General features: G+C 36.3%; 1 protein-coding gene across 1 annotated transcript in view; it reads left to right on the top strand.

Moving 5' to 3' along the window:
* The first annotated feature begins 488 nt into the window (after positions 1-488).
* Positions 489-24,755, top strand: part of LOC110377566 (plexin domain-containing protein 2) — a 55,472-nt gene continuing 31,205 nt past the window's right edge. Inside the window, exons 1-2 of the mRNA XM_064037214.1 lie at positions 489-807; positions 15,554-15,778. Coding sequence (XP_063893284.1) covers positions 723-807; positions 15,554-15,778 — 310 coding nt within the window. The 5' untranslated portion in view covers positions 489-722. The remainder of the gene's footprint in view (positions 808-15,553; positions 15,779-24,755) is intronic.

Consider the following 24,755-nt stretch of genomic DNA (forward strand, 5'->3'; position numbering starts at 1 on the left):
ATACGGTAGTTTGCTGTACAATCATTTTGCAATCGTAAATCATTTGCAGACAAAATGATTCATTATTGAATGACAGAAAAGGATAAAAACGTTTATTTCAAAGAAAAAATAGCGGAATGCCACATACGCTTCAATAGTAATCGAGTCGGGATTGGGTCTCAGTCGAATCGAGTCGAACGTCAATCGAAGGTCGCTTAAGTAAAATTAGGAGAATCGGGCCCCAGATTTCTGGACAAATTATTTTCAATGTCTTGGGACATTCGAATAATAATCTGAAGGACTTCTTTTCTCTTTTTATTCCATTTTTGTTCCCTATTTTATTTATTAACTATTGATAACAACTACGTTTCGTCTCAGGAAAAACTGAAAAAGAAAATCCCTCGTTGGCTTTTAAAGCCGAGTAAGTAGAAAAAATAAATAAATCGTATTATTGCGCGATATTATTGACCGTCTGGAGAGTTCTGAATAAGAAGCCTGTTGTCAATGCACGAAGACGTATGCGGTTGGTTATTGAAAAAAGTCTGTGTGTGCCATTCGTTCGCCATCGCCGTTGCGTTCGGAACATTCGGCTTCGTAGTTCGTGTCATTCGTGTGTTCCTCAAAGTTCGAGTAGCTCTCGGTCCGTCCGTCAGTTCTGCACCGTGCTTCATTCAATGACGTTACTTGACATTCGTAATTATTATAAGCTAAAATAAACGTCCATTTTAATAAATTGTGAGAAAATGGATCGCTTGCGAGTGCGAGTGAACTTTAAATATATAACTAGTGTGTTCCTTTTGGTGTTTGCTGTCAGCCAATCTTCGTACGGTATGTCTCAACTTTACTTACCACGTATTGAAAACAATGCATCGTTTTATTTAAGTTGGTTTCTTTGAATGCAGTTGTGTCTAAAACTTGCGTATTTTGTGACGTGATTGTACCTTGGTCACAGATTGTTTCTCGAAAGTTTTCTCCGCGGGAAATGATTTGTAGGTCACGCTATTATTGTCGTCTCGACCCGAGAAATAGCTAAAAAACCTTGAAAGCCTTCGCCTGTTTTTTTAATAGCACGTATCGACACCTACGTCATCGATCGTTTTTGCATTATTACATGTTTATTTATTGTTAGAAAAAGGAAATAAGTTAATTAGTTGACTTGTTGCATAGGAAAAGTTTGTTCTTGAGTTCGACTTATGAGATGAGCACCTGTTATAAACTTGCTATGACACATCCTTGTACTCATCGCGTTTAATGCAACAGGTTACTAAAATGAGTTTCTTGAGCGAAGTTTTGTTGTTTAACATTTTTAAACATATTTATGATATTTGGCAAAAAAGAACTCATTTTAATACCACTTAAGTAGTTTATACTCAAACCATAAAGTTACTCATATTTTTTTATTATCCTTGCGAATTCTTACATCAACAACGATTTATGAAGAAACAAAAAGCTAGGTAATCAAAAAAGTGGAGCTGCCAATTGTACTGGCTGATGTGGCAAAGTGTTGTTGGTTTCCTAACATTTCCTGGATGTAGGCATTAGATTGGGCAATAAGCCACTGGACTGACTGTTAATAGTTATTGTTCAGTCTCTTTAGTGTATAACTGTATTTGTTTCTAATGTATGTTAAAGAAAAGTACTTTTATTCATTGGCTCAATCAGCTCATTGTGACAAGTTTGACAAACTTGATGGAAAGAAACACAAAACTGACTAAAAATAGCTTACAGAGGTAATCATTAATTGTTTATGGTTCCTGGACAGTCTTACCAGGGAGTGTAGGGCTGAGGAAGTTAGATAGGAAGTTATTCCATGTCAAACAGTGGCTAGTTACTGGGCACTGTAACTGATGGTTCCTCTATTAGTTTTTATCCTTCAAAGTAATTCAAAGCTGGCATAAAAATTGCCTTCATAAGTAGCTTGAAGGTATAGGAAACTCACAGATTCAAGTGTGTTTATAACTTTCTAATTAATCTATACTAATATCATGAAGAGTAAACATTTTTTGTTTGTTGCTACTCCAAATGTGCTGAAGCTACTTAACTAATTTGTTTTTTTTTACTGTTTTTCAAGCTGCATTATCTCTGTGTACCATAAGCTAGATTTTATTCCAGTATGATAAGAAGTTCTTCTGCAACTGGTTTTGTTAGTATGCTTGATTATGTAGTACCTGGCATAATTAAATGTTAAGGATAATATATTTTTTATCATATTAATTTACCACATACAAGTCTTTTAAATATTTCAAATATGATTAAGGAAAACACAGTATTAATGACAACATAATGGTTTAATTAATAAAAAAATGGCTATAGTTTCATGAAAAGCATTCTCATTATGATAAGCATAAAAATACCGACTTTTTGCCATTCAGGAAATATTTGATGGATTTGTATATCCGCTCCATAATGCCTAATCTCTCAAAATTGGTGAGTTATCTTTATAAAATTTTGTATTTTCGACATAAAGCCAGTAACTAAAACCCATTTTAGAAGCAAATATATTTATTAATAGCTTTCGCCCGCGGTTTCACCCGCGTCCCGTAGCAGGATGGTGACAAAAACTCCTGAAACCTTCCCCTGGGTCTAAGTTAATTCCCCTCTAATTTTCAGCCAAATCGGTCAAGCCGTTTTCATGTTATGTCATGAAAACGGAAAGCGGGTTTCATTTTTATATACATGTATAGATATAGATAAACTACTTTCCTGTAGTTTCACTTGTGTCCTGTGGTACTGCTGTATTTTGATAAAATATAGCCTATGTTATTTGGGGATAGTCTAATCAGTTAAGTGGCTTCGGACTCTTTGGGTATCAAAAAAAGAAAAAAAAAAATCCTCTTTATTATATTAGAATCAATGGATGTATAGTCTTCTTGCTGTTGAGGATTCCATCCATCTTTCATATCCCAATTTTATTTGCTGTAGTTGCAGCATGTTATCTTCTTCAAACTCTTATTTGCCATCATCTCGCAAGTTACATACAATAAGAGGTATTGGGGTGCCCGGGTAACTGGGTTGATGGGTTCAGATAGGCAGTCGCTCCTTGTGAAACACTGGTACTCAACTGTACCTGGTTAGACTGGAAGCTGGACCCAACATAGTTAAGAAAATGCTTGGGAGATGATGATGATGATGATTTTACAAGTTACATTCTTTCTAGCCACAGGCTTCAGTACAGCTTAATAATCTGATAATGTTTATGGATTGTTAACGGCAGTAATTAAAATACTATTAAGTCTTATCAAAGTTACACAAATGCAAATGCATTGTAAAACAACACAGGTTTCAAACAACTCAAAAAGTTCATTAATTTGTTTCTGTTTATTTTCCTTAATAAATAAAATAAAAGTATTGCTCTCTACTTTATCTAGTTCACATTAAGGTATCATTTGTTTTAATGACCATCCATACAGTGGCAGTCACTTAACAACATTCTGTGTATTATTAACTATCTGTTTTCGAAGTTCTCGAGATTAGCCGCGTTCTGACTCAGCACGTGTCTATGCATGTTATACGTCTTATCTCTTAGGATAGTTTAATACCTAAGCATCAGCTTACCAAACCATGGGAACTAGGTATCTCGCACACAGATAAAAAGTAACCTACAGCCTTCCTTTATCTAACACTGAATTTTTTTTCAAATCGAACTAGTGTTGCAGCGTGAGAGAGCATCAGACTTACTGACTAAAACCCACCATGTTCCCTCTTAAGCCTTCTTTCGACCAATACCGCAGCCCGAACCAGTAGTACCTAAGTAAAGAGCATTGAAACAAACAAGCGAACAAACTCTTCACCTTTATGGTGTTATGAAATGCTATATAGATTTGTCAAGTAATATCCTCTGGATGGGAGCAAAACCCTGAGAAAAGCATGTTGATCTTCTTCTTCTTCCTCCTGCCCTGTTCCCAATTTTATTTGGGGTCGGCGCAATATGTCATCCTCTTTCATTTTCCCCTGTCATTCGTCATACTGACACTCACTTCCTTCCTATTCATGTCATGTAGAAAAGTTAGTTGATAATTCATAGATATTTCCATCAGTGTTACCAAAAAATTACTTTAATAAATTCGCGCGATCCTAATGCTCTAAAGTTTAATAATATTCAGTTATTGGTGTTTTTTGTTCTGTCTGGGGCCGTTGAACTGGGATCAGGACCTCTTTAGTACAAGTCGTGATGACGTAGAAGCTCGTAAACTCAAGGTTGCGACTTCTTCCTCGTGTTCACGTACTGGATTTTAGACTTTATAAAGTGGCTGTAAGTTCGATTTTTGATTGAAGGTTTGAAGTTAGTGTTTTATCTACCTGATTGAATCTGCATTGTCAGGTGGTCAGTTTTGCGACATTAGCGCATTAGATTGCGGAGGATACAATGGCGAGAAATCTAGTTCTAAGACTTTTGGGCTTAGCTGTAAGTTTTCCAGAAACTTAGTTTTTGATTGCTCAAAAAATTGAGGAGAAATATTTAATACCTGAAGCTGTAAGGGAGATACAAAAAATAAATACACTCTTTTGCAAAAAAAACGGGCACCTATGCGAAATCTTAGTTTTAAGGACTTTACGTGTATTTCAAAGGATTTTAATGATTGTAGTATGTTTCTAGCATCAAAAGAGTTAGCCGAGCATGCGTGAGAGTGTATTCTAAATTTGAATTTTGTACAATTGCTAAGAAATTGGTTAAACATTGTTTTGGACTAATTGCTGGCAGAAAATTCGTCGGTGTTTTGAAAAGTTTTTGAAGTGATTTTCACGAAAATGATCATGCAGTTTTAATTAATGATTAATGTACTTTTTTGTTAGATCAAAACATGTTTAAAAAACTATGCGTATTTGATAAAATTTTCACCTGCTCCAAATGGTCTATACTGATGATTGATGGCAATGTTAAGAGTTTCGGTATTTTAGTGTAAAGCGTTCTATTGTTTAGATATTGTATCCACGTGTTTTAAAATATCGCTTTTTCATAAATAAACACTATTTAGAAGAGTACCAGTACCTTTGGCTGCGACAAAACCAATTTAAAGTAAGCAGTGCCCATCACAACTCGTCTCCTATCGGACTTTGACATTTAAAAAATACCAAATTTTGGGACAAATGTTAAAATTAAAAACATGAAAAATTATGAGAAGGGTTAAAGCTATCTAAAAAGTCAAATTATTGCCTCGTTGAAGCTCTCGATAACTCCATAGGTATCGGGTTACTAAACGACGATTTAGCTGAAAGGGAGTCAAGAATTCAAAATTATTGGCCAAACGTATGTTTCTTAAGAAATGAGCAGATACCCAATTATTGTTATGATTTAAGCAGGAAAGTGCTGCAGATGCCAGAAAATCTCGGTGTAGGCAAGTTTATTTAATAAAATGACCGTGGGATGAAAACACGCTATTTGAACGCTCAGACTCATAGATCTTCAGAGGTCTACGGAGTTTCCCAAGAGACGAGGTTGTTTAAAAATCAGTGATTACGAGACCTTAAGACCTCGTGCTCACGGTCTATGCGCTATTTTCCGTATTTTGTAGAATTTCAAGACTTTTAAAAATGTCAAAGTCCGATAGGAGACGAGTTGTGATGGGCACTGCTTACTTTAAATTGGTTTTGTCGCAGCCAAAGGTACTGATACTCTTCTAAATAGTGTTTATTTATGAAAAAGCGATATTTTAAAACACGTGGATACAATATCTAAACAATAGAACGCTTTACACTAAAATACCGAAACTCTTAACATTGCCATCAATCATCAGTATAGACCATTTGGAGCAGGTGAAAATTTTATCAAATACGCATAGTTTTTCAAACATGTTTTGATCTAACAAAAAAGTACATTAATCATTAATTAAAACTGCATGATCATTTTCGTGAAAATCACTTCAAAAACTTTTCAAAACACCGACGAATTTTCTGCCAGCAATTAGTCCAAAACAATGTTTAACCAATTTCTTAGCAATTGTACAAAATTCAAATTTAGAATACACTCTCACGCATGCTCGGCTAACTCTTTTGATGCTAGAAACATACTACAATCATTAAAACCCTTTGAAATACACGTAAAGTCCTTAAAACTAAGATTTCGCATAAGTGCCCGTTTTTTTTGCAAAAGAGTTTATATAATATGTATGAAATGGCGCCGCTTAGCGTTCGTGTTCGCATCCAAATCCCCCACAGTAATAAAAACTGTCCACAAATAACTAAAATAATTAATAATAACAATAGTTTTGTTGACCATCTGGTATAAAAATGTTAATATGTACTGTTATTACTTAATTATTTTTAAGTAGATGTCTCTCGCGATTTCTCCCGCAAACTTTTTCCCGTGCCCCGATGAAAACTGGCATCCAGGGATAGTGTAGCTTCCTAATAATGAAAGAATTTTCCAAATAAGTTCAGTAGTTTTGGAGCATATTCAATGCAAACAATCAAATCGTTCTATTTAATAATAATAGTCTAGATAGAGTTTCAAATTGTGTACGAATAATGGCTCCCAGATGGTCTTAAAAACGTGTTATGGTCCAATCTAATGGAATATTACTAGATACGCTTTTTAAAATGGAAATTACAGTTTTAGCACCTATTTTTAATAGCTATATTGACGCCAGTTTTTAGACGAATCATTAAAAAAATTGTTTGGTATCAAGATTCTTAGGTATTATACCCAATACCTATTTTTTTTTGGTTTGTTTTGCATTGGTATTTAAGTAAGTTGGTTTACACTGTTTAATTGTGATGTTTCAAGAAAGTTAATAATAATGTTTGTGTCATTTCTTAATGGATTTGTCCTCCATGTATTCTTTTGTGTAATAACATTTGATTTAGGTTCAACGTTCAGTGTTCCTAAAAACTAAACACGCAAGTGCTAGATCTTCGCAAAAACTACATATTTATACCTAGAAACTTTGTTTTTGTTTTCGAACAAGTATTTATATTGAATGGTGAGATCAGATGCGTCATTGTTTACCAGTACTCCTATCATGGCAATACTTGAATCACTACACATTCTAATAATCCCAGTTTCTATATAAATTGTAAAGTTCGTAACAATAAAAATATTTTTGTATACACAATTCATATTGTATTTGTGGAAAATGACAATTTTTCTATTCCGCCAAAGTATCAAGAGTATTATGGGTATTAGGATACCCCAATTTATATAAATAACAACCCCAGACAGGCCAGTGAACAAATATTTTTATGTCATACAACATGCTTTAGCGACTGCCTATCTGACCTCCTCGACCCAGTTACTCGGGCAATACAATACCCCTAGGTAAGACTGGTTGTCAGACTTTCTGGCTATCCGTAATGACTGCCAAAGATGTTCAAATGGCACCCGGGATCTACGTCATACATACGATATTCATTTAAGTAATCTCAGGTATGCAACAAATAAAAGTGAATAGAAGGCAAAGACATTTTGTCATTCAGCCGCCACAGATAAAATAAGTAAACTGCGCATTTTTGTACTATCATCTCCAATGTTATTTTTTTTGTGAGTTACCGTTGTTTTTATCTGTTTATTGTAAAAAGTACGTGCCACTTACATTTTATTTCTATTATGAATGTTTATTTGATAAGGTTAGCTTTATAGCATTCAATAAAGAAATCGACGCTGTAATTTCCTTTTCAATAATACTCGGGTTGTAAAACAAATAACATATTCGTGTTTTTTACAATGGCAAGCCCGTTGTATTGTTATCAGGTATACTTTTCAAACCTCTTCATCTCTCTAGCCTTTTCCCAACTACGTTGGGATTGGCTTCCAATCTAACCGGATGAGCTGAATACCAGTGCTTTACAAGGAGCGACTACCTATCTGACCTCCTCAATCCCGTTCCCCGGCCAACCCAATACCCCTAGTCTACTGACTACCTGCAACGACTAAAAAGATGTTTACTGACAACCGTTAATTTTGACGCTTTCTTTTTAATATCGGATCATAGGTATCTGCATATTTGATTTTTCATAGTTTTCTGATACTTATCTTGCAAGTTTGACGGCCTTATTTTTAGTATGTTCCTTCCACTAACATCGTGAACAAACTTTTTTTTTAACTATGGTCAATCAATAGTTAATTTATTTTGTCTGCCAGTCAAGTCACCCGTTGCCCTGTTAATCGTTGTAATGGTATTGTCCAGCAAGGTCATATCATACGTCTGAGCGAGGCCCGCATGAAAACCATCATGCCTATATTCATTCCCCCTGTTAGAGACAATGTTAAAATCTAAACAAAATATTTAAGTCATTAGAAAAATAGGGGTGAAAGTCTCTCAATAAGTAGTATGTTCTAGCTAGTTATGTTTCTGTTCTACTAGCTTTTTCTTGTGGTTTCATCTTCGTCCCGGAGAAAATTTTCTCGTATAAAATATAGCTTAAATATTTATGCCATCCCGTGTCGACGGCGCGCGTTGTTCCACGCGCTCATCAAAGAGAGTCAGCAAACTCCAGCAGGGCCCACCAGGGTCAAAGCCTGCCTGGGTTGCTGGATTATTCGTAAGAGTTAATGTGGCCCTAGTACATAACGGGCTTAACAAAGCATCGTCGGGTTTGGCTTCCAGCAGTGTTTTACAAAGAAGATTTTTCTAATCAGTTCAGTAGTTTCGGAGTTCAAACGAACATAAAAAAGATTCCTCTGTATTATTAGTAGTACAGATAATCTGAATATTGACCCTTAGTAAAAACATGTTTGTTTACAGTTTATTAAGATTGTCACAAATTGTTATATATTTATGGAATTCTTATATCTCGAGTGACCGAAAATATGATAACACTATTATTTGTGTTTACTTTGGGTCAAAGTTGAGTGTAGCGGTCGTTTTCAAAATAAAGAGGTCTTTGTTCTAATTTGCCGAATGATAGTAATGACCTGAATGACTTTACTTAATTTTGTTTCTTGCTAATATTTGTGTCTCTTTATCATAGTAAATTAGAATATAACTTTCTAAGTTAGGTGGCAGTTTGAAGCTTGAGAATACTTACAGAACTCCTCAAATAACTTTGTTCTTCTGAAGTCAGCTGTTAGGCACCTCGCAAATGAACTGTAGTCTTTTTTAAAACCCCGATGGAGAAAGAGCTACGCTAGTAGAGTTATAAAATATAACATCAACAGCGCTAAGGATTTCGGACATAAAATTGAAGAATGGTAAAGGTATTAAGTCGCGTGTAAATTCGAATTTTGAAAATATGATATTATAAGGCCAAGAGGAAGACCAAAGAAACGATGGATGGATTGTGTGAAAGTAGATATGGTAAGAAAGAATGTTACTTGTGAGATGACGGCAGATAGAAGAGTATGGAAGGAGAAAACATGCTGCGCCGACCCCAAATGAAATTGGGATAAGGGCTGATGATGATGAAGGCCAACATTTTTAATGTTATTTTCGTACATTTTTATAATCGTGAAGCCAGCAGTAATACACAGTAGCAACACTTCATGATGTCATAAGTACTTGAAAGACCAGGAAACAGGGATTACAAAGCTGCCTTAGATTCTCGATAACCTTACAACGTAATCTGATGGTGCAGAAACATGCAAATTCACACCTGCATTCACTATTAACTCATCTGTTTACGTTCCATGAAAGAAACCACACATTGGAACTTTGTAATCTTACAATACTTTCAAGAATTGTAATCTACATAAATTGTGTGCAAATAATACATACTTGTATTGTATACATAATAAATGTGACTGTAAACTGACCTGGAAGTGAACCTTTGCTTTTTTTCTGCGTATATAAATTGCATCCATTGTTGCAAAGATGCGTTCCTACTGTTGTGACATCTATACCAATATTATAAAGCGGAAAACTTTGTTTGGTTGTAATGGATAAACTCAAAAACTACTGGACCGATTTAAAATACTCTTTCACCATTAGAAAGCTATATTATCTGCGAGTAACATAGGCTATATTTTATCCCGGTACGGGCAGTAGTTACCTTGGGACGCGGGTAACACCGCGGGAAAACGGCTAGTCATTTATATATGTAAAGTCTTGCAGTTTTAGGCATAGTCTGATTTGCGTCTATATATTTTGGAATTCAATTACCTGTCTATCCATCGTCCGTTCCCTTACTAAAGATTGAATTTTGAAGATTGACATGAAATGAAATCGTTTATTTTGCAAGTTGGACATTACATCACTTTTACACGTCATTGTAAGAACGCTGGCGTCGGCATTTCCTAACTGACTGATCCCTGAGAAGAAACGCCGAAACAAACTCAAGGTTCATAGTCTCTTTTAAAGTCCAAACATGTTATAAATCAAATAATATTATGTGTGAGTGTCACCATGTACGCGGTCCAAGTGATGTCAAATTCCGACTTCTCATAAACAAGTCCACGGATAGCTTATTGAAATCCACGGATACTGGACGACACAGTTCTCCCACCCATTTTTAGTATAGTACCCATATAGTAGGAACATGACTTACCGATACTTATTTTAACTGTCAATAGAAGGTTAGCTTAGCATTCTGTAGTCTGGACAATACTGGACATTATACATTATACAGGTACATCATCTTATGTTTATGATATTGCTTAAGCAAGTCACGCATCAGGAATGTTGCGTAGCTTGAAATCTATCTATGTATATACCAATGTTCATAGATAAGTGTATGTATATAAGGAGATGTTCCCTCTGACTGAGCTAAGTATGTATAGACGCACGCGCAGCCGTGAACTCTGATGGTAGAAATATGAAGTTTGTACAGTATCATCCGCTGAGTAGAGATTTTTGAAAAGGGGGTAAAAAAGTTTAAAATGCCCCAACAAGTTCAATGAAAGTATTTAGCCAATACAGGTTCTAATCTGAATCCGTAGTAAATATGTAATGAAACTTTGAGTCAGCAATTTAACCGTTAAATAGTGAGAGATACACAGTTACTTTCGGATTTATATCAGGATCCGGTAGCAAGTAGGCGTATACCTACTATAATCCATTTGACAAGGCACTTAACTAAAGGTAAACTATCTTAATAGGAGACTTTTTACATAAATACAAATCCTATAAAAAAAGAAAACACGAGGAGTTTTATTTACGTTGATTTTGAGCAGTAAGTCTTTTATTTTTAAAGGGAGTTTTTAAGTCAAAAGTCACATCAAGATTGTCTATTTCAGTTAAGTCCCCACTCAAATGGAGTATAGAATATTTTACAAGAATGTCTTTCTAGAACTTCTGTTCGATTATAATTCCCAAATAACATGTCGCCCCTTAGCGAATTCCGTCGCGAAACATCCGTTCTAGTTTTTACATTCTATTGTGAATTGTCATAATGTAAATGTAAACATTGGTCAATAGATTCGTGAATAACATTCATGGGATTTATACGGAAAAGTGTGACAAATTGTATTCTAACATTATGTACAGTCAACTTCAGGTCAGTGGTAATAGTTTTATAGGAAAATCGTACTTATTACTATTGAGTTAAGATGCATGACAGTTACCACTAACGTGCAGTTTACTGTACCTACTTTACTTTTCACAAAAGATTTTCCTGATTCATGAATTATTTACTGCCGAATATCATTTACGGCCGTTTCTTATGTTCTATTTATTCGTTGTTTTGCTTACTTCCTTAAAACAGAATTTTGACATATGCCCCATAAAATTAGTGTCAAATGCCTATCAGTAGTCAACAAATCAATAGGTACTTAGAATATTGGGAACGGCCGTTGGCCAATTGATGCAAATGTATTAAAAAATGGGTAATACCGTAGGTTTTCCTTATGCGATGAGTCACACGATTTTGAGTGGTCGTAACCCTCTTTGTTTTTTTTATACTAAAGGTTCAAGCTTGGCTTCGCAATAATGTCGCCCACTGTTGTAGACAGATAAAATTAGTTCAAGCGTGGGGCCGAGTTTTTATGTCTTGTGTTACCTATTATGGTGGGTCCACACGATACAGATTTTAAGTTTGTAAAGATCTGTAGGTACGAACTTTAAAATGTAGTCTGTGTAAAAATATGATGACAAAATGTTTGTGCAGACTTATCATTGGCTCAGATGTCCGTATGCACCGATTTGTTGCGGAGACAAAATTCTACTTAAGTCTATGTGAAGTTGGTATCGTGTGGCCCCACCATTAGCCAACTGAGGTCGGCTGGTCGTCCAATGTGTGACCATATACTGCTATATTGGTCTCAAAATTACGTACTACAATGTTCTACTCTGAAGATACATTCAAATGGGTTTATTAAGTTTCTTGTTGTACGATAGTACGTGTTTAATTAGCATTAATACTGTGTAAACAAAGACTAACGTTTGATAGCTTGGTAGACGTAAGATGCATAAATACCTACCTAAACAACATATGTATCGTGAATGCAAAATATGAAAATGATTCACAATATATTATGACTAAACCTCAAGTACATTGACAGCGTAAACCTCAGTTTTCTTAAAGCAACTGCTTACTATGAATTTTCATATATTATTCAATTTTCAAAGCAAACATGTTTTCAAGAAAAAAGGACGTTTATGTGGTCAGTGGTAATGGGCCTAACTTGTGAGTAAGCAAGTATATTGCGCATTGAATTTTAATTAGTAGTTACCTAATTATTGTACTGGCTTATATGTCAAGTTCGTCACAAACAAAACAAAGTGCATAATATGCTAGAAACCTACGAAATAAGTACTTTCAAAATATCCATCATCATCCTCACGTCTGCCAACCTTTTTCCCAACTGTCGGGGTCGACTTTCAGTCTAACCAGAGCACCTGAGTACCAGTGTTTTGCAAGGCGCGACTGCCTATCTGACCTCCTCAATCCAGTTACCCGGGCAGCCCAATACTCAGTCAAGACTAGTTGTCAGAATTACTGCCTTCTGTCTACCCGCAACGACTGCCACAGATATTCAATTCGAATTTACGATTACGTCTGTATAAATTTTACCGGTCTATAGTGTTTGTTCGCTTCGAATAGGCTAGTGCTAGATTAACGGGAATAAAAAACATCCTAAGTCTGCATGGAAGAAACGAGGACAAAAGTAGCTAATAATAAACAAGAGAAAGTAATGCTACCAATAAATTAATGGACATTAACTAACACGACATTAGTGACAAAAATTAACCGTTTAATTAAACAGCACCAAAGTTTAAATGAAAAGGCCGGAAATAGCCTATTGTGAATATAATCATAGTACTGGTTCTCACAGTGACGCTATTTCGACGTGTTTTTACTTCTAAATGTAAGCATTGGTCATTGGCTTGTGTGAACCTCGGGTATTCAAACATACGAGTAGATTTATCCCTATTAAGCAATCAATACAATAATAAACACGAGATAACCTCGGATGCTATCATGTAAACTGTTCTCCTTTGTCGATTGTGAGGGTTTTATTAATGCTAATAAATACCATTTTTTTTCCTTTTTAGATCCATGTCGGATCAAAGTGAAAGCGAAATCGTTTTTTCGTTTAGCCTTTACTAGCACTCATGAATGTCAAAAATAAGTGTAAGCTAAAATGTGGAAGGGACCTAATATAGAACCTTGTGGTACACCTATCCTACCTGGTTTTCCCGAAGTAAAAAACTGAATTTGCTAAACAAATACCGTTTATCATTTGCCAGCGGCACATATTTGATTACCAAAGACTTGATTACACCCGTTCTGCTCACTGAGTGTCAGTATTGCACGTGACACGGCCGATGACGCTCCCGCCCCGTGCATCACACATTAAACTGAATTGTTTATTGAAACTGACGTACCATGTGACACTCAATTTAGCGAATAACTCTTATTGTCCGTAGGCGGAGCCCCATCATCTTGTCACTCTTCCACTGATAGACATCTGCCACAAATAACAAAATCACTTGTAGTTCTTGATAAACCTACTTACTCAATTTGAGTGAAAATAATTTTGTTAAGCTTAGCTTGTTGCATTGATTGCTTAATCACGGATATTCTTCAATGTGGCTTTCCTCCGGTTTGTTCCTAATTGAGACAGATGAGGTTAAATGCAGTTTTGTAATAAGACTCGTGCAAGGGTGCCTTTAGATAGACAACTAAACTGAGCTGGAACAAGAAATCTTTACAGAAACAGACGTAGGGCATTGTTTATTTATTATTTTATTTGTCAGGCACATCGAATTTTAAAGAATGAGCATTCGCTCTTTTGCACGCGCTATTAAAGACTAGCGAGGGTAAAGAGTTGAAGATGAGCTCGTTGGACCTTCCGCGACGATGACAAAGAACAAATACCCACTGATGACCAAATATTTAAGCCTGTGCCACGAACAATGATATAGCCATGAACATAACATAGACAATCGTCATTGGTCTATTAGCGGATAGCTAGTAGATGTAGATTATACAAGCCCTCAAAACATTGGTCATGTACAAATAACATTGTGTTCCTATGTTTTATGTTTTAGAAACCTAGCTGTATAAACAACCCAAAATATATGACGCTATATGCAAAATTATTTACATAAATGATCGCGTCATCGACCATAGTCACAGTCTAGGCTGCATATTTTAGACCAAATGAACGGGAAGGATGCGGATCGCTGAAAACCGCGAAAAGTGGCCACGCTGTGGATGCATCGTGAGGAAATATCAGACTTCTACTGACTAAAACTCACCATAGAGCCCTTTGTGTACCAGGGCCGCGGTAACTCTTTCAAACAATTCCGCAGTCCTGGTGCCTTTGCCCAGCAGTAGATGCCGTTAAATTAACAAAGAACAAGACCAGGATTAGAAGCATTCTACAGGCGCTGAACTTTTTTTCTTTGTTATCTCTAAAAGCATTTTGAAGGCGGGGATAGAATGAGCATTCGAATGCTCCTAGCATAGGAGCTTGTTTGTCTTTTTAGTCGTCACACCCCATCTTCCCCCTTCTTCTGTTTCATGTTTTCTTGCAGGCAATGAATACTATTTTGAAAGTACCTCCATCCTTCCACAATAATACTTAACACACTGTAGTTCTCTAGTCTCCCCTACTGAATTGGTACAAGTGTAGTTCATGAACGTTACACTGGGTTTAATTACACAGTTATGTCACTGACACTTCGTAATTAATTAGTACACACGCTTGTACAATTACTCCGTGCATTGCACTGCTCTTGAACATGTTATGTTATTGAAACACATCCCCTTTCATTTAAATCGACTCGAGAAAGCAAACAAACTGACATTCGTACATTTTAGATACGTCATGCGTTTAATTAAAATCCAAGATGGCGACACTTACTACTGGAATCATACATAATATTAAAATGTAATAAGTTTGTTTTGAAACAACCGGCCGAGTACTGTTTTTCTCATCAGTATTCTAAAAGCGTTGTGTGTGAATTTAATTATAGCTCCAAAATATTATTTAAAGTGGACAGTTGACATCAATAGTGGCCGTGTTTTTATACTCGGTTTTATTTAATGCTGGCTGCCAGAATATGTTTTAGAGTCTTCTGTAGTTGAGATTTCCTACAAACGTTTTTCGCGATATTATTTTTTTTTTTATTTGTGACAGTCAAAGTTGCAATAAAAGGGATTATTTCTGAATTGCGCCAAACATTCTATGCACCCTGTTTAAGATGACCATTCAACGAATTTATTTTATATTTTAAACATTTCAATTTTTTTTCAGCATGGAACATAGAATACGCGCTAGACAGTGGCAGTTCGAGCCCCTTTCGCTATGACGTGGTGACTCTGCCACGGACCCGCCAGCGGCGAGCCGCGACTGCACCACCTCCCGTGACAATACCAACCCCACCAGCCTCCGTGCCCTTCGACCCGGCGCCTTCTCCGAAGCCAGCAAATGTGTCCACGAACGCCACACCGGGCTCCAACAAGACTGCCAATGTTACTGGTAAGTTCTATTTTGTTTTTATTTGGCTGTTGCTAAGGATTTTATGGGCTGTGTGTAGGTATTTGCAGAGTGGTACTAATTGTAATTCTATTTGGTACAAATTGCAACTCTATTTGGTCAAACTGCAACTTCATTTGATACAAATTGCAACTCTATTTGGTAAAAATTGTAACTATTTTGAACTTCCCTAATTGACTTTAATATACCATTGTAAAATGGATTTAAAGGTGTTGGCAGTTCAACCTGCAGGGCAGTGATATCGTATTTAGAATTCTCTTTGTCAAGTAATGATTTCTTCGATTTACTTTGCAACGTGCCTTTAATTAGACGTATCACGACGGCGACGTCTCCTGACATACATTTAAAGCACGTCGATGAAACGTTTCATTAGATATTTATTAACCGACAAAAGGCTTTCCTACGATAATTACAGGCCTTCTAATAATAGTACTTGCATAGCAGTCGTACTCGTTCATTTTAAATAACCCTTCCTGTTACGACGTGGCGTTTCCATGGTTACTTTAGCATTATTTATGCAGTTTTGTGTTTAAAATTCTCGATGCCTGTAGGCTTTGCGTGAGAACCAACTATTTAGTTTTAGCCTGTACCAGCTACTTCGAGTTGACCTTTAAGAAGCAATAAGTATTCACCTTTGAGTGTTCTGCTGTTTAAGTATTGAGTACCATTGTGCCCTTCGACGGTCGGGTAAAAAAAGGCTGATTGCACGAGATTTTACTTGTTGACGAGTTCTCTCTATATCGTGTGAATGATATAAAATCCTCGACGTTCTCTGGTTACGGAACCCGTTTCACATCCTAAGTATAGTTTATTCACCTGGAATTTAGATTTTGATTTATTGAAATTTTAATGTGTTATTATGATATATTTGGTGCTAGAAAGCAGACAGGTTAAGTAGTAGCGATTCTACTCTTAATGTCTACTAAATCAATAATAGTGTGAAATTTATAGGAAGTAAATTAATCCTAGCAGTTATTTTCAAAGTGAATTATGCATTGACTTTTTAACAAGACCATAAATACACCTACGTACCGTAAAACATCACGATTACTACACTAGCCGCATGATTTTTAAACCTGAATAATTACCTATTATTAGTTCAAAAGTAACTCCATAAATTCTACGAAGACTATAATGTCATATAAGTTACATGTTGCAAAAATGCACAAAATTACAAGACAATTTAATTCCTCGGTGATTTTCAGTCATATTAAAGTCTTAAACTATTCAGGCTTCTACATTTTATCTTATATCAACAGAATGGAAACATAACCAAATTGTACAAAATTCGGTACTCTGTAGAATTTTTTCATTTGTGTGCGTAGGTGGTTTTTTGGATACGATATTTTCCGCTCGGCGAATTTATAAATTGTTTTAAATATGTGCTTGCAAATGTCTTGTCATGCTGGCGAACGGCTTTTGCATTGGATCTCTGGTTCCAAATTAATTTATAAAATAGTCGTTTCGAAATATATGATAAACTAGCCGTATTCCCGCGGTTTCACCAGCGTCCCATGAAAACTGGCTCGTACCGAAATAAAACATAGCCTATGTTACTCGGGAAGAATTTCTTTCCTACACTGGAAAACATTTTTAAATCGGTTCAGTAGTTTCGGTGCCTTTAGGGTACAAATGTGTACCCTTTATTATATAGGTATAGATTTGAGAGTACAGTAGCATAAAAGAGAATAAAGTGGCATACCCAAGTTTCTAAGAAATAACATCGAAAAAATAGAATACCAGATGCGTAGAACGTTGTACGAGCAAAACGTGAAAACAATGGTTTTCTTTTTAATACACAACCAGAAGTTTTCATAACACCCATAGGTTTGACAATACAAAGCAAAAATCTTTTCTTTTTTTTCCAAAAAGAAGGTTCATCCATTATCCAAGATATGCAGATGTTTCATCTGAACATGGAAATTAGTAAAAAAAAAACCGTCTTTTGGTCTCTATATTGTTCATTTACTGCATTATTTTACATTATTTATTAATAGCCTATGATATCTCACTGCTGGGCAAAGGCCTCCTCGTCTCGCTTTCACAATTCCCGATAATTCGACCGAGTACATTAGTTTCTATGGAAGGCGTTTGGGTCAGGCCAATTCTTCCGGGGCCTACACCGTCTGCGGTGTCCACTGGGCGACAGCAATAACATAGGGTAATTAATTTATCTGCATAAAAAATAACCATATCAGTTATGTTGCGAGCAATAAAAAACTACGTGAATTTTGAAACAATTGGCTGACATAAGAACTCTACACATCTCTACACCTCTTTCTATATTTGTTCAAGTTTCTGATTAAAAGGGACACGATATTTTGGTGCTATGACAAACGTTTGATATTTAAATTGTATAACCTTGAGTCATTTCGTTTAGTTCTGTCTTTCGTCTATTCCGACATTTTTTAATTAGTTATTCATTTACTTAAAGTTTGTGGAACATAACATTACAAAGGCGGACTTAATGCCATAGACATTTTCTCCAGACAATCTTAGGGTGATACAGAGCCCAAAATCGTGGATTACCGATGGTTTGAGTAACCTTTTGTGCACGAACCGTTTAAGAAGACTTTTCTTTGTATCTGTACTGCAGTCTGTAATACCTTCCTATATGCTGTTTGATTCAAAACAATTATTATCTGACGTCTTCAATGAAGATTGACGTTCAAATGACGCCCAATGACGGTTTGTTATGATTGCCATTGTTGTTGCAGTCCTGTTTGCAAATGAAAAAAGCAAAACTAAACTGTATTGATAAACTGTCATTATTTACAAGCCGTGGCGTACTATGCTCGATGTTGCTGTGCGTTTTGTTATTGCTATGCCTTCTTTATTTTTTCGATGTACCTTTCTCTACTTCTTGATCTTTTTTTGTATTAATATGTACAAGTTACTAAATAACCCGTGACTAAACTATTCTGCTAGATTTTAAAAGGCATATTATGAATACGTGTTTGAACCCAGGGAGTTGATCTAGTTTATAATGAAGAAAGTACTTCAAACCGTCACCCCAGTGTCTTGTAACCGTACCCTTTTATCATGACTATTTCAAAGCAGTATTATGACGGAGAAGTTAATGACAAAACTTTGTACATTCTACATTTTAAAGTATTGTATAGAAGACTATCACGCTATACATGACGTTTTACTTGAACTCTGCTCTGCAACCTTTTGGCAAACGCGTTTTTACTGTGCAAAGGAAGTTGCTTGATAACATTATTCAACAAAGGCATTTATGTAGCCAAGGATTATACAATATACAATAGAATTTAGTTTTAACCGTCTATTTTATTGTCGTTAAATACGGATCTTCTGACTGTCAAAAGATAGATGCATTAAGTCAAAGACCAGAAGGGTCCCTATACTGAGAGATTAAAAACAGAGCTTGGAAAAAATACTTTGCGGAGACTGTAATAAAGACATCTGAATCCAAGTTAGGCAAAACTGAACATATAAATTGGCTTCGAGAAAAGAATAGGCTGTCATTAAACATCTTTGGCAGTCGTTACGGGTAGTCAGAAGCCAGTAAGTCTGGCAACCAGTCTCACCTAGGAATATTGGGTTGCCCGGGCAACAAAGTTGAGGACGTCAGATAGGTAGTCGCTTTTAAAACACTCATCTGTATCCGGTTAGACTGGAAGACGACCCTAACATAGTTGGGAAAAGGCTAAACAGATGATGAAAAGGACTTTGTGACCGCAGACACAAAGTCTGTTTGTCAGTACATTTTGAGTAACAACGATTACTTTATGTATTGAAAGTAATGACACTCATATAATAAGAGTGGTATGTTTGGCAAACATTTTGAGAACAATATACCGGGCCGGATCACACACATCCTGCGTAGATATGCACTTTCATAACATAACATTTTGGCGTGTCATCGGAAGATTATTGCTGGCCAGTTTTATTTGATATGTTGTGTATTCGATATTTCAGCAATGCAAATAATCAAGGCGGTTTTACATTTTTATTCGTGACTAGGTGTTTGCCCGCGGTTTCACCAGCATCTCGGGTGAACTTCTTCCTGTATGCGGACAAAATATAGCATGTTACTCGGGAAGAGTGCGTTCCAACAGTGAAAGAATTTTGCAAATCGGTTCTGTAGTATCGGAGCATTTAGGGTGCAAACAAACAAATGTTTCCTCTTCATTCTAGTGGTATAGACTAAATGTTTTGCCGTAATTTTACTCGCGTCCCGGGGAACTTCACATTTGCCCTACCCCATCAAATCACTCTTTCACTCTAAGGTTGGCTGGAAGAGAACCCAACAGTGGGTTAAGCTCGCCATTGTACATTATCTCTCTGTATTCAGTGTGTCTCTCTGTATTTATGTGTGCAATAAAGAAAGAATAATAATAGTCACCATTTCATTAAAGTTGTCTCAAAAGGGCTTCAGCGTGTTGGCTTCGGCCCCACGTTCGCCTCCCAAAAATCCGGGACTATAGTCCCGAGGTCTGGTAGAGACATACAAGATAATAATAATAAGTGACTGATTCCCGGGGGCCCAGTAAGTGAGTTGGCGAGTCTCCACCTGCCATTTTAACATGTATTTAATACATTGTCATCGGCAGGTGCCATAGTTCCCGTAGTTTCCCCATTCCTAGTCCATTAGCATCCCATCACAATAGCCCAAGTAGTTTTCATCCATAGTTAGCAATAGTTTAGCACAGAACCGGGGATTGTCCTTGGGTACATTTCTATAGTGTATACAGGGATAATCGTCGGTTTTGTGTCACCATTTCATTAAAGTTGTCTCAAAAGGGCTTCAGCGTGTTGGCTTCGGCCCCACGTTCGCCTCCCAAAAATCCGGGACTCTATAGTCCCGAGGTCTGGAAGAGACATACATTTATAATAATAACTTCTTCTGGACAAAATATAGCCTATGTTACTCAATGGTAGAATAGCTTACCAACGGTGAAAGATTTTTTCCAGTTGGTTTTGTAGTTTCGAATTCTTTAGGGCACAAATAAAAAAGGTTTCCCCTTCATTATATTAGTATAGATTGTTTGTAGAACTCTGTTAAATCTATGCTGTTGCTATATGTACAAATGATTATGTATCAATGATACAATCTAAAGACAATATTGACAAATAATTCAATTGTAATTTGGAGCAGGAAACAAACAATGCTTTGTTTTCTAATGATTGTTTTGTTTTGTCAATATAACTTTCTAATTGACTTCGCGAATTGACTGTGACCATTCAATGTCGAATTGAACCTATTTTGAATGAATTGAACACAACGGTAGGGTTATAAAGCTACCGTAGTTTTTTTAAACGGACTTAATAAAAAGGTTTCTTGGTTAAAAGGACCTGTATGTTTTTGTCTTGTGCGCGATTATCTCGCGATTGGCTGAGCAGATATTTTTACCGTCTGAAACTGCTAATTTATATTATTTTTTCCTGTACCAAAGGTGTTATTTTGAAGTACAATTTGATCAAATCTTACAAGTACACACATGAAGATCTGATGCAGCCATTAATTCATTTATGTGTCTTATTTATTATACAATGATTACTGAGAACAGTATTATAAAAAGTGTATAGAATTGTCACACAAAGTGTATAAAAGCAATTAAACTTTGACAAAGAAAAACTAACCGTGAGAGTGGAATAAAATGACGTTTATATAGAGAGAGGGGGGAGGGGGGATTAACATTATTGTATTATTGCAAACTCTAGTACAACTGTCGGTTTTCCATCGAACTTTTAATCAAATAATGCGATAGAAAATACGATGCAACTAGCTAGTAAACTGTCATTATTGTGACATATCGATAGGAAAATTACACCATAGTTGCAAAAATACATAGGGAAAACAAATTGTAGGGTTATTAGGTATTTACTTTTTTTCAGCTGTAGTGTTTCTTTTTGTATCACTGATATATGATTTGTAAGTTGTTATGGTACCTGGCAAACCCACGATTTGTTATATTTTGTTATTTCTACAAAATGTTGCTCGCGTCAACTGGGGCTTTCTTCTTAATTTACTACTTTCTTTGAGCCACGTAGACATAATACGGTGATTGAATGATCTGACTGCATTTTCCGCAAATATAAGACTAAATAGTCTCGTATTGAAAGCGCCGTCTCAAATTGAATAAAGAAACATTATCCTGGTACGATTCACCATGGAAAGTCCCCAATTACACGACTTACTGACGACAGGGAAAAGATTTTACTTGTGACTATTTTCCTCATTCTGATTATATTAATAAAGACTTTTGAAGAATGTTATAAACCTGAAGTAAATGTGACTGTGTCCAAGCAAAATAAGTTAGTTTTTAGTTAATGAGAAAATGAGACAGCCTAAATAAGAATTTCTTTCCTCTGGAAGCAGGAAAAGAACTTGTCCACTTACATTAAACCTAAAGTTTTGATGTATGCTTGGATATCTGTTTCTCTAAATGTCTGGTACTACAGCAGGAACGTAGATCAGTACGATTTACAGGCAAATTTTCCGGGTGCGTAAAGAAGTTCCCTTGCCAGACGAGTAAAACCGAAGAGTAAAAATAATCAAAAAAGGCCACGCCTAGAGCCGGTATACTTGTGGCAGATATACGCCCGAGTTACTGGGTTGAGGAGGTCAGGTAGGCAGTCGCTCCTTGTAAAGCACTGGTATTCAGCTCCATCCAGTTAGACTGGAAGCCGACCCCAACATAGTTGGGAAAAAACTCGGGAGATGATGATTGAGTTTGAATCAAAGTGTAGCCAACCCCAACATAGTAAAACACAAGCCGTCTTACCACAAAAACTTTTAAAACGTCAGTTTATGCCTTGTCTAAAAAAATGTCAAATTATGACGTTGACATATGGTTCATTTTGCGGCCAAAATTTTATTAGACAAGCGTAAAACAGGGTTTAAAGTTTTTGTAGTAAGGCCCTAAGTAGATAATGATGTATATTGTGACGTCAATACTGTGATAATTGGATACACACCTTCGATCTTGATGTTTATCATAATCTGGTTTTAATGACTGTACTTAGCTCCAAACGTTTTGATCGTTACTTTAATAGACACCTCAATTGATGACGATTTTAATAGAATTTAATTTTAGAGTCTTTGAAATATGTAGAGAGCCCTACCTAGCGGTATTGGGTTGCCCGGGTCACTTAGTAGGCAATCGCTCCTTGTAAAACACAGGTAAACAACCAAAATAGTCGGAAAGGGTTAGGCAGATGATGATGATCCTTGAGGTAGAGGAAAATATTTAGATATTACTTAATAAAGCCTTTATTCCAAACGACAATTATTTTAAGCCTTTCAGGTTATAAATACCATTGCCATTACACAGCCCTTTGCTCTACTTATATCCCAAAACTGACTTCATTCAGTTCAGCAAACTATCATCATCATCCTCCGAGCCTTTTCCCAACTATGTTCTGGTCGGCTTCCAGTCTAAACGGATTCAGCTGAGTACCAGTGCTTTACAAGAAGCGACTGCCTATCTGACCTCCTCAACCCAGTTACCCGGGCAACCCGATATCCTTTGGTTAGACTGGTGTCAGACTCACTGGCTTCTGACTACCCGTAACGACTGCCAAGGATGTGCAATGACAGCCGGGACCTACAGTTTAACGTGCCATCCGAAACACACTTAACAAACTAACATACACTGATATTGGTTCGCCTACGGGTGATTACAAAGGTAACAGCGTGTAACCCCCAAGCATCCAATTGGTGTCATTACTGACGTTCATGGTATGCATTAAGAGGCAGGGCACCTGATTGCGAGTCATTATGCCACTTAGTATGTAAGTTCTATGTGTTTGCGATTTGCGCTGTGTTATTAAATTCCTCCTCTTTATAAGTGAGCTTAGAAGTAATAGAATAAGGTGTGTAATGACTGTGACAGTGACTAAAAAGTTTACAAACACCGTCTGTGAAGGGTTTGAAAAAATACACTATATACAATGTGTCCCGGGGATAAGTGACCGCCCGAAATTTTTTGAATATTTGTACAAAATTAAGGATATCCTTAATTTTGTACAAATATTCAAAAAATTTCGGGCGGTCACTTATGCCCGGGACACATTGTATAAGGACTTGTTTGTAAACTTTTTTGTTATTGGCGCAGTTATTTAACACCGTTTTCTAACCCTTCACCGTCTGTGAAGGGTTTGAAAAAATACTAGTGTTATCCACTATTGCACTGTAGTCGTAATCAATCATAATTATTTAAACAATGAAAATTAACGATATTTGCTGAGCTTGTCGAGATACTGAAGTTCCAAACCGAAATATCTACGTACCTATTAAAAGTTATTGCAAATACATGCATAAGTTTAGCGTTCCCTGAACCGCAGTTCAATTTTTTTCATACATTTCATGTTGTGGTTTGTACAAGATGCGTAGTACATCGAGAATCGTAGCATAGCAACTGCGATCCTGTGCAAAGGTCACTTGCTTTGATTGGGGCTGCAGTATAAGCCTATGTATATTTCTACTTAATAAAACGTGATTTCTCAGAGTAGGTGAATCCAGTAATGTACTCATTTGGTTGTAAAAATGAATCCTTATCTCCATAGCTGTGATGTGTGTAGATAGTTTGTGATTAACGCTCATTCCTTCACCGTGTAAAAGCAGGCCTGAGCCCAGCAGTGGGACGTAACTAACTTAATGATAGTATGTGAGAGAAATGATTTCATAGCTATAGCAAGTGAGTAGAAAAATGAGTTCTTATTTTTTTGTGGCTATGTTGGATATGGACATAATGGAGGCAAACTTCCCGAGCCAGTCAGAAATACATATTCACCCATAGGGTGTAATATGAAGCGTAACAAATCCCTTTTGTGTACAGCTACAAAATTAATTAAAATCCACAAACGCGAGCAAAGGCAAAGCATTTCAAGAAACGTAACCGCAAACAAAATGTAAAGCCTAGTAAAACACTGGGATCCCAATCGTAAATCAGTCAAGCAACGCAGTTAGTTTGAACTATGATAATACAGG

The sequence above is a fragment of the Helicoverpa armigera genome, chromosome 1 (genome assembly GCF_030705265.1).
Source record: "Helicoverpa armigera isolate CAAS_96S chromosome 1, ASM3070526v1, whole genome shotgun sequence".
NCBI classification, from domain to species: domain Eukaryota; kingdom Metazoa; phylum Arthropoda; class Insecta; order Lepidoptera; family Noctuidae; genus Helicoverpa; species Helicoverpa armigera.